Source organism: Humulus lupulus, chromosome 6 (genome assembly GCF_963169125.1).
Source record: "Humulus lupulus chromosome 6, drHumLupu1.1, whole genome shotgun sequence".
Classification (NCBI taxonomy): Eukaryota; Viridiplantae; Streptophyta; class Magnoliopsida; order Rosales; family Cannabaceae; genus Humulus; species Humulus lupulus.
The window spans coordinates 75,243,954-75,257,826 of NC_084798.1; the positions used below are offsets into that span (position 1 = coordinate 75,243,954).

General features: G+C 43.9%; 2 protein-coding genes across 2 annotated transcripts; both read right to left on the reverse strand.

The window, feature by feature from the left end:
• Positions 1-2,682: 2,682 nt before the first annotated feature.
• On the reverse strand, positions 2,683-4,052 carry LOC133785222 (uncharacterized). The gene is made up of 5 exons (XM_062224473.1): positions 4,035-4,052; positions 3,839-3,934; positions 3,573-3,716; positions 3,294-3,479; positions 2,683-3,211 (listed from the first exon to the last, which is right to left on the reverse strand). Exons 1-5 carry the CDS (start codon positions 4,050-4,052, stop codon positions 2,954-2,956), a joined length of 702 nt encoding a protein of 233 aa, XP_062080457.1. The 3' UTR covers positions 2,683-2,953.
• Positions 4,053-4,087: 35 nt separating this feature from the next.
• On the reverse strand, positions 4,088-5,396 carry LOC133784078 (uncharacterized). The gene is made up of 2 exons (XM_062223597.1): positions 4,419-5,396; positions 4,088-4,303 (listed from the first exon to the last, which is right to left on the reverse strand). Exons 1-2 carry the CDS (start codon positions 5,210-5,212, stop codon positions 4,162-4,164), a joined length of 936 nt encoding a protein of 311 aa, XP_062079581.1. The 5' UTR covers positions 5,213-5,396; the 3' UTR covers positions 4,088-4,161.
• Positions 5,397-13,873: the final 8,477 nt, after the last annotated feature.

Sequence of the window (13,873 nt, forward strand, 5' to 3'; positions counted from 1 at the left end):
TTGACAACCAATTATTTGTAAAGTATAATCGCGTGAAGCACATGATCCCCTCAGTAAACCCAATCCTAAAAGCATTTTTTTTTCTCTTTCTTGGATTTTAGGCTTTGGAATTTGGAAGCTGAGATAGTCAAAGATTGATCACATGACACAGCTGCATACTATATTAGATTAATAATAGTAAGCAACTAGTAAGAAAATTTTAAACCAAAGATACTCTCTATCTCTATCTCTTTCTCTCATATATTCTGATCTTATTGCTGTATAAAATAAGCACTTGTGCTCTTTATTTAGCTCTAATTGTTTTCATTTAATTGCGCCAAGCACATCTTCAAGACTGATTTCACATCTTCACATGTAGCTGGTACTGATCGAAGTAGAATCACTGCTTCGGTTTGTTAAAAGAATCTAAATTTTCATGTAAAGATAAATATGGAACCATCTTAAAACCATACAATATCTCTAACAGATTAAGTTTGTTAGTTAATGTAGGCTAGGCATAAATTTCTTCAAGTTTCTTCCATATATGTTTTGCAGTGTTCAACCCTAGAACTTTCCTTGTCACATTATTGGATAGATACATTTTCTTATTGATATGGTTGTTGGTTATTTCGCAGATGTCAGACCTCATAATTCCAGTGGAGGACCAATTTTCGGGCCGAATCACCTACCGAGGAACGCCGGTGCTGCAGAAGTTGAAAGATAAGTTTAATGAACATAATCTTCTTGAGAGGGCTAACAAGTCAGTATTTAAGCAGTTCTTCACAGCGCCACAATTCAAATTTTCAGGGACACTCATACATGGGCTGCTTATGAGAAAGATACCCTCAAACAAGGTGCATGAGGTACAATTCCGTATTGGTTGTGAGCGGCTCCGGTTTGGGACAATGGAGTTTGCAATGATCACTGGGTTGTCTTTCGAAGCACCAGACACTAAGAAATATGAGAAGCTTACTTTGAAAAGTGGAAGATTAATGGAGCTGTACTTTGAAGGTGCTAACAGAATTTTGTCAAGCATGTTGGAGGAGGTCTTTAAGGCTTGCAAAGATGTAGAAGACACCTGGAAACTCGGACTATGTTTTCTAGTTGACAGCGTCCTATATGGAAATGAGTTTGTCGCCGCAATCGAAAAGGACTTGTTGCTAGTTGTTGAAGATCTTGATTTTTTCTATAACTACCCTTGGGGCCATAAATCGTTTGAAAAGACTTTAGGTTCATATTGAAAGGACATGAGAAAACAAAGAGCTAAGTATTTGGAGAAGGTTATGGAAAGTTCAATGAATTCGAAGCAATGTAAAGGCTAGCAAATTCATGCTCAGTACACATTATACAGATTTGCTCCAGCAATTCAGCATTGGGCTTATGAGGCAATACGCGAGGTAGGATTGGAATGTGCAACATTTACTAGCAAGGATATTCCAAGAATGGTGCGATGGAAAAGCGTGAAGATTTTCACTGCCGTAGATGTGGCCAACATGCTGAACAAAGATAAGGTAAGGGTTCTGTTGCGGTCTTTCCACTTTCTAAGACTAATTATTTTTTTAATTGAAATTCCAGTAATTATAGTCTTTTTATGCTTGTTCCACATTTAGTACCACTGTTGTTCTAGTTTGAAGCCTACACCGGAGGAGAGACCACAGTTGGCGAAGGTAACAGGAGACCAACACATGGACACCTCCCACCTACGTAAGCTCGGGGGAATAGATCACTGTGTGGGTCGAACACTCACGGAACACCAGATAATGGAGGATGCTTGGCTTGATCGCATTGCTGGGGATGATGAAATGATGGAGGATGATTTCACACAACAAAACCAGGAATCTCGAACATACTTTCATGGCTTATCGAAAATGGTGAAAGACTTGGCCGAGGTTAAGGCAATGCAATTGGACTTAAAGGCTCAAGTTGCCAACATATTAAGTGGACAGAGGGATATGCAGAATCGCCAAAAAGAGACAATGGATAAGCTCGACAATGTACTTTTATTGGTGCGACAGTCTGTTGGGGCACGATCGGATAGGGAAGATAGCTTGCCTGACAGTATTCTTGGACCATATCAAGGTGATGATGCGGCGACAAATAGTGAGACTCGTGCCAAAAGCCATGCTGAACACGATGATGATGATGATGTCCCTAATGTTAATTTTAGAAGGCCATCACAGCGACAAAGGAACAATTAAGACACACATGTTCCATCTAGTGAAATACTGAAATCATGTTCGAACTAATAATTTTCCATATTAACGTTTGAGTTCTCTCCTTAAATTCATATCTTATTGGAAAATAAACTTTCAAATTTCTAAAACAATCACCCCCTCACAATTTCCGTGTGGTTTGGATGAAACAAAATTAGATTTCTAAATTTAAATATCAATTCAACAGAGAAATACAAACTGCTAATAAATTCGACTGTCATCTAGATCCATCTAGATTACCCAAAAGTAAAAAATAAATGTCAAATAACTTCCAATTTTGAAGATAATTTTTTTTTTCATTAATTGTTCTAATCAAATGATTACCGCATAATTTATTTATTATATTTTCACCAAATACAAATTGAATGGTGTAGTTTAGGGCCACAATTGTGGTGGCTTTTCCTACTAAATTTAAATCTATACACAATAGTTTGAATAGAAAAAAATTATTGGATATATAGTAAGTTTGAATATTAAAATGGAATTATACTTTTTTTAGACAAGTTAACTTAGTGCTTAATTATTACACATTAACTCAGTATACAAACATATCTACTTCGTACTAGCCAAATTTAGAGGTTACGATCTACAATGTCGATTGTAGACAAATGTATCTGGACCTAATAAATCAAAATGCCTATTAAAAAACTGAAACTAGTTCTCCTTTACAATTCCTCAACCCTTTCTAACTTGATTTAATACATCCAGGAGAAGGAAAAGTGGGCATGGCTAATACCAAAAAACATAGATGGTTTGATTAACTATTCCTCATACTTAATTCTCTTCAGTCTACCACTAGTCCTTGTTGGTACTGGACGTGTGGGAATGGAGTTCTTCGACTTCAGCTTCTTCGTTGAAAATCTGGGGTCCGAATGGGTCTTCACAGGGCTACCTACGGGTAGAGGAGTCTGTTGCATGTAGTATTTTTCCTTGTCAGCGAAAACAACCGCCCTCACCTCGTTTCGATCATGTGTTACAAGCCGACATGCTATTTTCAGCCGCTCATCCACTGGAGCAAACTGCAAGGACACATTGATTAAAATGGCTAATTTCAGTGTTAACACACAGGTAGACGAATAATTAATTTTAACAACTACATACCGGAGACATGGATTCCTCCCGTTTGAAGAAGGACTCCATAAACTTCATGACATATACTCCATAATCGTGCCCGTTGTCCTGCTGGGGTGTACCGCTCTTTATTGAAACCTTGAAGTTGGAGAACTGGAAGTCATTTTGTTTATGTTGCTTTATCTCGGACTTGAAAAGGCGATCAAGAGTACTTAGCTAACGTGCAAAGTGTTTAGTAGTCATGAAAAATTAAAAAACAAAACTTTTAAAAGGAATAACAATGACAAGGGTGTTTGGCCATATTCTCACCATCTCTTTTGTGGCTTTCGTGCTTACGGTTTTGCTTCTGGCAGCAACAAGGGGGTCCCAAATATTAGCACACCTATTGATTATATTCACCGCGACTAGGAACCAATGATTGAAAATCTCAGTGACGAACACGGGTACAAGCATCTAAGAATACATCAAAATTAGATGATAGTCAGGCGTTCATTAGATTATCACCATTTCAGCAGAGAGGGATATTATTAACTTTAACAAATACATTTTATGAAAGGAGTAGGTTTAATACAAACCAGTTCACATAAGGAAAACTGCCCAAAGTGGAAATCAGCCCATTGTTGGCTTACGGCGTAATCTTCCACTGGCCTCCCTTTCCCCAAGTATGCCTCCTATTATATTCACGACGTTTGTCAAATTGCGTCATACAGCACAAAATAGTAAACATGAAAAGTGGGTTGAATTTCCGGTTATGGACTTTAGGTGAATTACCGATATTTGAGTGGGCATATACCAAATGGAAGTCGTTTCAGGAACCTCTTGTCGCTACCTTTCCTCGTGTGTCAACACCCAGGAAAAGCAAGTAATGATCTAAAATCAAGAAACCACAATGTAAATGTTAATGATCAAAGTAATCACGTCGGAAATATAAAATCCACATGCAGTAACGACTTACATCACCAGAAATGTCTCTTTCGGGAGTCAAGGTCCACATGGAGCTCCTGAACAGTTCCATCTTCCCAAACTTCACCAGAGTGTAGCTGAAATGAAGGAGACAGAAAAAATAAAGGCACATTATTAATACACCGCTGGAAGGTATTTAAATTTTATTTAATCAACTGAAATGGTATAACACTTAATTGCACGATTCCATACCTCCACTCCAAGTATGGGCTGAACATCCATTTCGCAAGCTTCATCACCTCAAGTAGGACTGGCACATCTAGGTGAAAAGAGCCCACCACCTTTCCCCCTGAACTAGAGAAAACTTCAATGGCTTTCTCACCATAAGGACCTGTTTGCGCTAGTAATTTTTGTTTTGGGGACATTGATTTTGTGGGGCTACTATCCCCGTCAAACTCCATGTGCGTAAGATCATGCACTACCCTCTCAGCCGCAGGTTCGGTGTTCTCTGTATAACTTTTTTTCTCACTAAATCCCTTCTCTTTTTTTATAAACTCAAAATTCTTTCGTCTTTTTCCAACACTCTCCACCTCGCACTCCATTGTCGACTCTGAATCTTTAACCGCAGCAGCCCTAATGATATCCTCAATGGTCTCTTTTTTAGTACGTTCTTCAACCAGGCTGGTTGTAATGGATAAAGCTATTTCACTCAACTTTTGGTCTAAATGCTTCTGCATTGCATCCAAACCCACTTGGACTTTCGCAGATGTTTCTTGTGGTAAAGTGAGTATGATTTTTCTCACTTCTGTCAACTCACTCATGAATGTGCCAAAGTCTTGCTTCAGAGCGCCCACATCCTGCCTTACACCATCTACAACCTGCCTTAGACTGTCAACATACTGCTTTGTCCCGTCATCAGCTATAGCAACAAGGGGGGACTTAGAGGTACCAACAGCTACGGACCTGACCCCCTTAGCAAGCGGAATTTGCAAAAATAAAACATAAAGAAAAGGATCTTGAGCAATAACTACATAATTTTTTGGCATTATCAAGAATAGCACATCAAACAAACATTTCACTAAAATAAAGAAAGGAAAAAAAAAACAATTACATTGTTCGATTGGAATCCTCCAGATTGTTGAAGCCACTTCTTCACTCGCTTCACTTGGATGTCCATCCAGAAATCTATGCAAGGAATGGTTCGATCAACGTAACCGGAGTCAACGTGATCCAAATAGAAGAGCTACACCATAAAATAGTAAACAAAAAAATGTAAATTTCTATACACTGGCTTTGATTACATTTAGTCATAACTTGAACAATTAAAAGACAAATAAGATACATGGAGAAAGATTAAGCATCCGGACAAGTATTTGTACCCGCCCACTTGGAACTTCTTGATGGACTCCATAAGGAACCGCACACCGAATGTGGCCCAGTCTTTCAATGCTATGGAATTAACATCATGCAACACCTTTGTTATCCAAAAAATTGGCATTGATGACGTGGCAACTGATCCCTGGACACGTGGCTGACATCTGGAGGAACTCTGCTAGTGCATCGACCATAAGACGTATTAGAAGCAGTAAGCAGCCCAGTCTTACCTGCGACCAGTCTGGTCGATGGTTCCGCATGTAATGTAACACTACTGTGAAGATCTTTGTAAATCCTGAATTTAACTCACACAATCTCCTGAGTATCCGATTATTCAGGAGAGAATATCTGTAACGATCTTATGTAATCCCCCTTGAGCCTATAAATAGAAAAAGAGAGCTCAAGGAAGGGACTTTTGGGCTTTGGAATTATTGAAGATTAGAGTAATTCTCCTTGGAATATTGTATTGTTATTCAGAGGTTAGTGAAACTCATTGAACCCTTGTTCTTTGATCACTCCTTTGATTCTTATATCAATAACAGTCTAAGTGGACGTAGGTCATTACCAAATCCTGGGGCCGAACCACTATAAAATATCGTGTTCTTATTACTTTTCGTCATTTGATTCTTCTTAACATATTCATTTACATCAAGCATATTCCGACTCCGTGTCAGTTGACTAAAATCTGGGTCAACATTCTGGTGCTTTCATTGAGAGCTTGATTTATCATTGTTGAGAAAATCAATGGCAAAAACTAGAAGGAAAGCTGGACAGGCGGCCGCTGCTGCGCCATCAAACCCACCTCTTCCTCCCCCTGTGAGTGTGGCGGAGGATGAGCCACATCTGGACTTTGAGGAGGAAGAGATGGATGATGCAACGCTGAAGAGTACCCTGGGGGCGTTGCAGGAGGAGCTGGCTAGTCTGAAAGCCAGTCAAGAGACTGCTGCCGAAGTTGTGGGGCGGCAACAGCAGGAGATTGAACGGCAGCGCGCGGAATTAAGCGCAAGGCAGGCAGAGATGGACCGCCGCCAGAGTGAAGCCATGGCAGCCCTTGAGGCGGCCTTGCAACTGGCAAGGAATCAGGCCGCACCTGTTTCGCAGCCTGACCAACCTGTCAATGGGCCACCCCAGAGGGGTCCTAATCTCAGCCCACCAATCCAGCCTTCGAGTCCGCAAAGGCCCGAGCAACCTCAGGTGCCCCAGGACGATGTCCCACTGGACCCTGAGGCGCAGCCACCATCCCAAGCCGGTCGCGGCAATCCCCCGCCACAAAGGTAGAATAGGGCCGAGCATCAGCCTCGTAGTCCTAGACGCTGTAGGGGCGATGAGCCAAACCTACCGAACAGAGGTCATTATCCCCCTGGTAACAGGAGGGACTCAGAGTTAGGCTCTGCGGTCCGAGGTCCCCCACGGCATGATAATGGACGGGGACACCACGACCAGCGCAGGCCGCCCTCTAACGTTCGGGACGTTTCAGCCAGGGACGGAAATCGAGGGAGCAGTCAATCCCACCATAGCCAATCAAGGTTTAGAGATGGTCATGGATATAATGAGGCCGACTCAGGCAAGGGAAACGCTGGCCGAAGGAATGAAGAAAGAGGTAAAGGCAGGAGCCAGGTACCTCAAGATGACCAGCCCAATAGACGGGACGCAGGGGGGCACCCCAAGCAAAATAATGTCTTCAACCGGCTCGGGGGTAGCGAGCAGCGAAGAAGAGACGAAGACTTGCGTGATGTACTCAACGATCACCGCGAGCGGCATGGCGATAACCTCCCCACAGCAACAGATGCCACAACGATTCCTGCCGCTGTACAGGCCCAAATAGATGCCCTTAACCAAGCAGTGCAGTAGCTGGTCGGGGGAAGGACGTCGTATATCGACCACGATAGGAGGAAAGGCACTCCTTTTGTACAAAGGATAGCTAATGAAGAAACTCCAAGCAAGTTCAAAATGCCTACACTTCCAAATTTTGACGGGTACGGAGACCCAGTATCTCATGTCAATAAATTTGAGATACAAATGGACATTCAGAAAGTGTCCGAAAACGCTCGGTGCAGGATCTTCCCTGCAACACTTTCTGAAGCCGCGCAGGAATGGTTTTTTAAGTTCCCTCCCGCAAGCATAGTTTCTTGGGAAATGTTCGTAAGAGAGTTTTACGGAAAGTTCTATGCAGGTCGTGTGCATCCGACCGAAGCAAACCAGCTGGTTGAAATTCGCCAGCAGGATGGAGAATCAGTGAAGGACTACATCCAGCGCTTTATGCGAACGGTGGCTGGAGCGAAAATGGTGGGGAACGAAGGAAAAATGATGGCCATAACCACAGGGGTTAAACGTCGTTCTCCCCTCTGGAAAAGTCTCCGAAAGGAAGGAGTAAGAACTACCTAGGAATTTTTGGACCGGGTTGATCGCTACATCAAGCTCGAAGAAGCCATTGCCGATGATGGAAAACCCTCAAGCAAGGATAAGAAGGCTTCTGAACCCGCCAAAGCCGCCAATGGTTCCAAACCTAATGGCAACGGCAAAGGCAACGGGAACGGCAACGGCAATGGCAAGAATGGTGGAAAACGGCCGTATAATGAGCCTTCCACCTCCGACAATAAACGAGCCAAGGGTAATCGTCATGAACCTCAGTTCACTAACTATACTGCCCTCGTTGAGTCTCGGGGAGAGGTTTATCAGGCCACAAGTTCTAGTGTGCCTTACAAAAAACCTGGCCCCATTCGAAAGGATATTTCGAAGAGAGACACTACCAAGTTCTATCGTTATCATAACGACTACGGACATGACACCAATGAATGCAACCAGTTGAAGGACGAAATCGAGTTCCTTATTAGACAAGGACACTTGAGAAGATACGTACGGGCCTCCGGAAATTCCCAACGAGAAGCTCCGGGTAGCAACGAGCAGGCGCCTACGCGCCAACGCTCGCCACCCTTACAGCTTGCCCCCGTGACTGGCACACTCTTAACCATCTGTGGAGGCCCGCACCTCGCGGGAAATAGCGGAAAGGCCAAGGAACGATATGCTCGGACTCTGCGCCACGACCAGGACATCGAGATGATGACTGTGGAAGACCGCGCACCAAAAAAGGCTCGGTCAGAGGAAGGTGAAATAACCTTCTCTGACAGCGATGCCCAACATGTCCGTTTCCCACATTCCGATCCGCTGTTCGTGGACATCCAGATGGCCAACATGATGGTAAAGAGAGTGCTGGTCGATACAGGAAGTTCAGTCAATATCCTGTATAAGTCAACACTAGAACGCATGAAATTGTCCGTTAAGGACTTGGAGCCCTGCAACCAAACGATATACGGCTTCTCTGGAGAAGGACTCGCCCCCGCCGGATTGATCAAACTACCAGTGACGACGGGTACAGCGCCTGCAACAAGGACATTACTCGCCACTTTTGTAGTGGTCGATTGTCCTTCAGCGTACAATGCCGTCATTGGGATTCCTATACTGGTTGATCTACGGGCCGTCATCTCTATGTGGCACTTGGCCATGAAGTTCCCAACAGACGCGGGAGTAGGACGTGTGTTGGGGAACCAGAGAGAAGCCAGGGAGTGCTACAACGCCTAAATCACAAAGGCGAAGAATGGAACGCCGAAGAGCACTACCTCCGATAGGTTGCAGATGACATTTGAAACATAAGCCCAATCCGGTGATGAAGTCACCAAATAGGGTGTTGCCCAAAGTGAGGATAGAGACTTAGATCCTCGCTTTGGGGATTTTGAGGAAAACGTTGGACCTGTCGAGGACCTTGAGGAGGTCCAACTCGACGAAAAAGACCCGACCAGAGTCGTGAAGGTTGGGAAAAACTTAGAACCTACCACGAAGCACGCACTGGTGGAATTTTTGTGAAAGAACCAGGAGGTTTTCGCCTGGTCGCACAAAGACATGGCTGGGATAGATCCTGCAGTCATTAGCCATGTCCTGAATATAGACAAGACCTTTTCACCCGTGCAACAAAAGAGAAGGCTGCTCGATAAGGATAGATCGAGAGCCTTAAAAGAGGAAGTTGAAAGGTTAAAGGAGAATGGGTTCATCAGGGTGGCGTTTTATCCATCATGGGTCTCCAATCCAGTGCTGGTTCCCAAGCCAAACGGAAAATGGCGAATCTGCGTGGATTTGACAGACCTCAATAAAGCCTGCCCAAAGGACTGCTTCCCACTCCCAAGAATTGACCAGCTGGTCGATGCAACTGCAGGGCATGAAATCCTCTCGTTCATGGATGCGTATTCGGGCTACAACCAGATTAGCATGCATCCCCCCGACGAGGATCACACTAGCTTTCGGACCGATACGGGTTTATACTGTTACAAAGTAATGCCCTTCGGACTGAAAAACCCAGGTGCGACTTACCAACGGCTAGTCAACCACATGTTTAAGGAGCTAATCGGAGTAAACATGGAGGTATATGTGGACGACATGCTGGTAAAGTCTAAAAAAGGAGAAGGACATGTAAGGGATTTACAAAAGTGCTTTGATGTATTGAACAAATACCAAATGAAGTTAAATCCCCTTAAATGTTCCTTCGGAGTTGGATCAGGGAAGTTTTTGGGGTTTATTGTAAATTCAAGAGGAATCGAGGCCAACCCCGACAAGATAAAAGCCCTGATCGATATGAAGTCGCTAGAAAGGATCAAAGATGTACAAAGTTTAACCGGGAGAATCGCAGCCCTAAGTAGATTTATTTCGAAATCAACAGACAAGTGCGTCCCTTTTTTCAATCTACTTAGGGGAAATAAGAAGTTTGAATGGACAGGAGACTGCGAGCAAGCATTCCAAGCCTTGAAAGCCCATATGGCACAACCTCCCATCTTATCAAAGCCGATCGAAGGAGAAACTTTGTTTATTTACCTGGCGATTACTGAAGTTGCTGCTAGTGCGGTACTAGTGTGAGAGGAAAAAGGCGTACAAAAGGCAGTCTATTATGTCAGCAAGAGACTGATCGGGGCAGAATTGAGATATCCACCAATCGAGAGGTTAGCATATTGCCTAATCCTGGCCTCTAGAAAGTTGCGCCCCTACTTTCAAGCCCATCCTATTATAGTTCTGACCGACCAGCCCCTTCGACAAGTCCTCCAAAAACCAGAAGCGGCTGGACGATTATTAAAATGGGCAGTCGAACTGGGGCAATTCGATATAACTTATTCACCATGAGCAGCAGTCAAGGGACAAGTTTTGGCCGACCTTATTGCAGAGTTCACTGAACTCCCAGACAGCGAGCAGTGCAAACAGCCTAGTGCGCCTGAGCCTCAAGAGAAAGCCCCTTCGTGGAAATTATTCACGGACGGATCGTCTAACGAATCCCATGCAGGAGCAGGAGTGATATTGATAACACCAGAAGGGCATCGATTTCACTGCGCTATTAGGTTCGACTTCATCGCGTCAAATAATGAATCCGAATACGAAGCACTCCACGCTGGATTGAGGATGGCGAAAGACATGAGCATAAAGACGCTTGATATTTACAGTGATTCACAACTGGTGGTGAATCAAGTTCTAGGAGAATATCAAGCGCGAGGCTTAAAAATGGTGGCCTACTTGAATAAAAAAAAAGACTTGCTAGCCCAATTCACGGAGTACACCCTTCAGCAAATTTCGCGGGATTAGAATTCAAACGCAGATGCCTTAGCCAAACTTGCGAGCGCGAAGGATGCTGACACTTTGAACATTGTGCCAATGGAAAGACTAAGTAAGCCAAGCATACAAGCGGTCGAATCCAGTATGGAGATTCGAATGGAGGATACATGGATGGCACCTTATTTGGAGTATCTGACAAACGGTACGCTACCAACGGATAGAAACAAAGCCAGAACTCTACAAAGGCGAGCTGCTAGGTACATACTGGTCGATGGTGTTATGTACCGAAGAGGATATTCCTTGTCACTACTCAGATGCGTTACACCAGAAAAAGCTAAGGAACTCATGAAAGATGTGCATGAAGGCTTCTGTGGGGATCACGCTGGGGGGCAGAGTTTGGCGAAGAAAATTCTAAGGCAAGGCTACTTCTGGCCAACTATGAACGAGGATTCGATGGAGTTTGTACGAAGATGCGATAAATGTCAAAGGTTCTCCAAGATTCCACGAGCAGCTCCAAATGAATTAAAGCAGATGCAAAGTCCGTGGCCTTTTGCAGTGTGGGGGATAGATTTGATTGGATCCCTGCCTACAGGGAAAGGCGGAGTAAAGTACGCAGTCGTAGCAGTCGATTACTTCACCAAATGGGCCGAAGCTGAACCACTCGCTACCATCACGACCAAGAAAGTTCTTAACTTTGTTATCAAGAACATTGTCTGTCGATATGGCTTGCCTAGAAAGATAGTTTCAGACAACGGAACCCAATTTGACAGCAACTTATTCACCGATTTTTGCGAAAGACATGGAGTTATCAAAAGCTTTTCTTCAGTTGCACACCCCCAAGCGAATGGGCAGGTCGAAGCCGTGAATAAAACTCTTAAAGATACCCTGAAGAAGAGACTTGAAAAAGCTAAGGGAGCGTGGCCAGAGCATCTGCCCGAAGTCCTCTGGGCGTATAGAACGTCTCACCGAACAGCGACAGGACATACCCCATTTTCCTTAGCCTACGGATATGAGGCGATGTTGCCTGTCGAATTAGATCCCCCCTCACATCGACGATTAACATACGACCAAGACCAGAACAGCCAACTGATGATGGAATCCCTAGACTCGATTGACAAGATACGGGAGAAAGCCCAACTCCGAGTTGCTGCGTACCAGCAAAAAGTCGCCCGGTACTTTAACTCCAAAGTTAAAGAAAGAAAATTCAACGTCGGAGATTTGGTGCTACGACGAGTTTTCTTAAACACCCGCGACCCCATTGCTGGAGTACTCGGACCTAATTGGGAAGGACCTTACCAGATTGAAGAAGTCCTTCGTCCGGGCACCTACAAACTTGCACGCTTGAACGGAGATCTCGTTCCACGTTATTGGAATGGAGAACACCTGCGCAAGTACTATCAGTGAACAGTCCTTTTTAAAGGACTGGCTTGTATTAAATTTTACTTTTTACAAGTTTAGCAAAGAGGGTTAGCCACGTTGTATGGCTAATCGCTCGTATATGTAAGATTCTATTTTAGAATCACTCGTAAAGACATGTTTAGTCCATTATTAATACGAGAGTATAAGGGACTGTGTGCAGCCAGTCATTCTTGCTAACCTTTGTGAATTTATATTTACAAGTATTTGTTCATTACGTGTGTTGTTTTGCTGTATTATAAGTATTACTTTTTCTCCTGAGCAGAAATGTTCGAACAGGTCGTGGTCAAGGCAAGTGACCAAGGACCTAAAGCTCCTCGATCACTTGGGGGGCATATAAGGCACATCGATAGCAAAGCATACCATGAGGTATGTAAACACATGAACAAAATGAGTGAAAGCATGCTAAGGTACTTAGAGTATTTTTCAAAATTTATATTTTGTTAAATCAAGCCAAAGTACTATGCTAAGTTTGGTCATACGAACAAATGTTATAATAAATGAAAATGTTATAGCATCATGATGTAATCTCTTACACCGCAAGCATCACTACTTGGATGTAACTGTTCAAATAAAAGAAAAGGTTTGTTGCCCATGCAGCAAATTCAAAAAAAGAATTGTCTTTACATCACGACCCTTGGGTCGTATAATCAAAAGAAAGAAAAAATATTAAAAAAGCTCAAGAGGCATTGGGAGCAGGAGGGTCTTTATCAGCATTCTGGTTGGCAGCATCCTCAGCAACTCCTTCTTCCTCTACGCCAGCAATGCTTGGGGAAGCAGGGACCCTGGCTCTTGCCTCCTCTTCAGCCAGTTGAGCGGTGCAGCGAGCCAGCTCAGCAGTCCGAACATCTTCTGAAAGATAGCTGAAGTCGGCACCCTGATTGTGTTTCCAGAAATTGTAAAAACACCGGAGCGTCGTCCTCTTATATCTTTCTAGATTCTTGGAGTTGTCAAGCTCCAGCTGCTTTACTTTGCCCTCAAGAGTAGCAATGGCCTCGTCTTTGGACTTATGCTCCTCTTCCAATCTCTTGACTTCGCGATACTGGGTGCGGCTAGCATCTTGATACTCCTCCCTCTGCTTTATTATAGCTGCCTTCGTAGCTTCAGCCTCTGATAGCTTTGTCACCGCGGCATCCCTCTGCTGAGCCAGTGCCTCCAACTCCTTTGCGTGCCTGGCCTCTGCAGCCGAAAGTTCCTCGGCTGCCTTCACCTGGTGCCTCTCGATGGCCTTTGCCCGAGCCTGTTCAATGGTGGCTTGGGTGCGGGTATGAGCAGCAGTTGCAGACAGCAAAGCCTGAGGACAGAAGATAAAGTTAGAACTTATTACAAAG

Bases quoted from the DNA above. Each gene is read 5' to 3' on its own strand.
- LOC133785222 (XM_062224473.1), bottom strand. The intron at 3,480-3,572 runs GTGAGAATATGG...TTTGCACGTTAG, and splicing joins CGAAAGCCACAAAAGAGATG to CTAAGTACTCTTGATCGCCT. The intron at 3,212-3,293 runs GTATGTAGTTGT...GTGTCCTTGCAG, and splicing joins GGGAGGAATCCATGTCTCCG to TTTGCTCCAGTGGATGAGCG.
- LOC133784078 (XM_062223597.1), bottom strand. From the start codon at position 5,212: ATGCCAAAAAATTATGTAGTTATTGCTCAAGATCCTTTTCTTTATGTT. The intron at 4,304-4,418 runs GTATGGAATCGT...CCTTCATTTCAG, and splicing joins AGCCCATACTTGGAGTGGAG to CTACACTCTGGTGAAGTTTG.